Here is a 3653-nt window from a genome sequence, read left to right as displayed (position 1 = left end):
TTCTTATATTTTGTTTTTATACTTTTCTTCTGTGTGGTTAAGACCAAGGTAAAGCAGGACCTATGCAACAAGAGTTGTAGCTTTTGGGTGTGATAAGGTCAGTGAAATCCCCTCAGGATTTATCCTAAGATCCTGTACCTCAGACTGTAGAACCTTTGTCAGTAGGAATTTTTGTTTTGTTTTGTTTTTTGTTTTTTGTTTCCAATGCCTTCAGGGCAGGTTTGGCTGGCTTGAGTTGTGGGGATCGAACCACAGCAACCTCAGCCTGACTGCTTTGTTGAAGCAGCCACTTAAAGAACTGAGCTAAGGGGCAGGCCCCCGACTATAAATATTTTTAAAATAATATTCTCAGCACTGTGAACACTGGATCATCATTTCCCTAGTATTGTATTAACTACTGATAAAGTTTAAATTATTTAAGTAAATATGGAAAATCAATATGTTATTTCCCCTTCTCAAATAGTCATAGTATGTATTAGCAGTATTAAAGACTGAAATAAGTCTAACAAGTGAAAAATCTGTTTATTATAGTTTAACCCACTGGTTTCCTCCTGAGATTAGCATGTAAAATTATTCATTGATTAACTCTTACAATCTTCTCAAAACACTGAGAATTTTGTAGAAGTGATATAGAGAAAGAAACTCCCAACCTGCTAGATACTGGTATGAGTTCATGTTCTCTAAAATCAAAGAATGAATTTTAGGAGCACTGGAGGTTAAGAGCAATATATATTTGTTAGGGGAAAGAAAAGTTTCTGTCCAAGAGAGAGACAAGGATATCCAGGTGGGTTGCCAAGAACCCTGCCTTTTCTAGGGATTTTTGTAAAGTGAAACCATAAGATGAGGTAGAAAAAAATGGGAAATTGCAAGTCAGACATGAGGTTGGACAAAACTCTGGTCAACCAGTAAGATTGTCAGGTAGAACTGATTAACTTTGGATCAAATGGGGAAGCCAGTCATGTAGCAAGTGGGCATGAATACATAATAGGAGCTTTTCCTATAGGGGCTTGAGTTAGTAACTTTTCTTGGATTTCTCAGGGTAGTAGAATTCTATTAGAATATCAATTCCTGATGTTTATTCTTAGGTAGTTATGTGGGTGCGTTTATTTTATCTTTTTTCTTGAGGTCTGGCCCACATCTGGAGGTGTCTCTCTCTCCCACAGTTACAAGGTATATTGTCTTCCATACTGGCTGCTTCGAGGGCCTAGACCTCACTACCCATATATTTCTATCTAATTTAGCGGCCTTCAACAGAAAGATACCCTAGTCTCTTACAGGACTTCTGTAAAATACAAACACTTTTTGGAGAAGGGATTAACTGTGGGACTACCCTTCAGATAGCAAAATTTGCAAACATTTAAGTCTCTTCTAAAATGGTGTATTTGCATGTAACCTACATACATCTTCCCTTATCCTTTAAATTATCAACAGATTACATATACTTAATAAAGTATAAATGCTTTGTAAGAACTCATTATCTGTATTGTTAAGGAATAAGAATAAAAGTTTGTACATATTCAGTATAGATGCAGTTTTTGTTTTTGTTTTTTTAATATTGAATATTTTAAAGCCTCCATTGGCTAAATCCATGTAGTAGAATCTCAGGGATATGGAGGGTTCACTATAAGTTATCTAAGATCTAATTTTTTTTTCTTTTTTTTTTTTTTTGGAGCTGGGGATTGAACTTAGACCCTTGTGCTGGCCAGGGAAGCGCATATTCTACTGAACCATCTCCCCGGCCCTACAATCCTAATTCTTTCAATAAGTTCTTCCTTATGTGGCATTTCTATGATGGAAGGTACATGTATCTTTTATAGCTTCTGACTAGCAGTACTTCTCCAGAGAATGGGCATAAAATACCTAAAAAGTATATCAAAGTGTATACTAGACAGACACAGCTAATGGTTCTGAAGTACACTTGCCTTTCTTATTCTGTTTCACAGGCGCCTCTCTGGGCATATGTTGCTTGTGCATGTGGCCTTTTCATTTACCAGTCTTTGGATGCTATAGATGGGAAGCAAGCAAGAAGAACCAATAGTAGTTCTCCTTTAGGAGAACTTTTTGATCATGGTTGTGATTCACTATCAACAGGTACATACTGGCTGCTTTTAATATTAATATTGACTGATAAAAATAACAAAAAGACTACAGTGAGGTCTGAAGATCTAAGATAAATAGGATTCTAATAAACAATTTTATATATGGAAAAATATGCTAAGGGAATAGCTTCCAAGCGTTTCTGCACAGTGGGAGGAAAGTAACTATGAAAGATGGTAATTTGCTTAATGTAGTAGTCATTTCACTGTATACCTATATCAAACAGCGTGTTGCACACTTTAAATATATGTAATTTTTTTAAATACTAGAAAAAATACACTAAAATGCCAGGATTTATTGGACTGCTGTAGGTAGATTGTAGGGATATATCTTTTTTGTAACATGTTGCAAGTTTTTAATGTAGTATTTTAGTATGAGTTTAGAGGAAAAAGAGATTAAGAAACTAATCAATTTCAGTGCTAATGATCAGACTCAGGGCTTTGGGTATGCTAGAGCAAGCTCTCGTACCACTGAGCTATACCTCCAACACTATACGAATTTCTACCTTTCCCTTTTATAAATATAGTTTCTCAGTTTTCTTACCATTTGGTAAGGTATTTGAAAGAAAACAAACAAAAAATACTGATAGTTTTATTTTCTGAATCCAGATTTTCAGTGTACTCAGTGTGATCAAAGTTTGCAGAAAATATTCACTTTATTTTATATAAAAATTAATTATAGTAAGAGAGACATTGCCATTGATCCCATTCAAATTACTTCCCATCATTTTTAATACATTTATTCCCTAATTCTTGCCACTTTCTGAAGCAGTTTTGGAAGTCCTCTTTAGTAGGGATCATTATTTAGATGTGCTATCGGCTGCTTCAATGTCCTTAATCAATTCAAAACATTTACTTTTTCTCATCATTTTAACTGTTAGGAAGGACCAGAAGATCTGGGCCATGGTGCCAGATCTGATGAATCAAGTGGATGATTTTATACTTGACAGAATTTGCCATAAGGTTTTTAATCCTTTGGGGGCATCAAGGACCCCTAGAAAAGACGCTGATGAAAGAGGACTTGCAGAGGTGCTTCAGAAAGTGGCAAAAATGACGGGATAAATGTGATGAAAAGGAGGAATTTTGGGGGGGAGATCAATGGCACTATGTCTTTTACTGTAATGATTTTGTTTTTAATTAAACATTCATTGTGTAATGAGCACACCTCAGGGATACATGTCAGAATAATTGCTTTACTGTACCCTGATATCAGCTTGCTTAGTATACAATGAAAACTTCAGAACTTTTAGAAGTCAAATTAGGAAAACCTCAAATGTTCCACTGAATAAAAGTTAGTTAAATATCTGGAAAGGTTATTTCACCAGCTGACTACAGAACGTCAGGTGTCCAAGTTTCATTTGAAATAACAGTTTTGCATTGTAATCTGAGTTCCAGATAAAGAAAAGACAATTATCAGTCAGAAGCATCTAGGTCCCTTTGTGGATTATTTGGGCTCTCTTCTTTTTTTTTTTTTTTTTTTTTTTTTTTTTTTTTTACTGGGGATTGAACTCAGATCTTTGTGCTATTACAAAAGTTCTGTGTAACTTTTTAGCACCA

At 35.0% G+C, this 3653-nt stretch overlaps 1 protein-coding gene across 1 annotated transcript in view; it reads left to right on the top strand.

Moving 5' to 3' along the window:
* The window catches only part of Cept1 (choline/ethanolamine phosphotransferase 1), a 38437-nt gene that overhangs the window by 10299 nt on the left and 24485 nt on the right, over nt 1-3653 (top strand). Inside the window, exon 3 of the mRNA XM_004641713.2 lies at nt 1944-2091. Within this exon, the coding sequence (XP_004641770.1) occupies nt 1944-2091 (148 nt within the window). The remainder of the gene's footprint in view (nt 1-1943; nt 2092-3653) is intronic.

The sequence above is a fragment of the Octodon degus genome, unplaced genomic scaffold (genome assembly GCF_000260255.1).
Source record: "Octodon degus isolate 3935 unplaced genomic scaffold, OctDeg1.0 scaffold00140, whole genome shotgun sequence".
Lineage (NCBI taxonomy): Eukaryota > Metazoa > Chordata > Mammalia > Rodentia > Octodontidae > Octodon > Octodon degus.
Note: the sequence above shows the minus strand (reverse complement) of the source record. Positions and strands in the feature narration are given on the sequence as shown.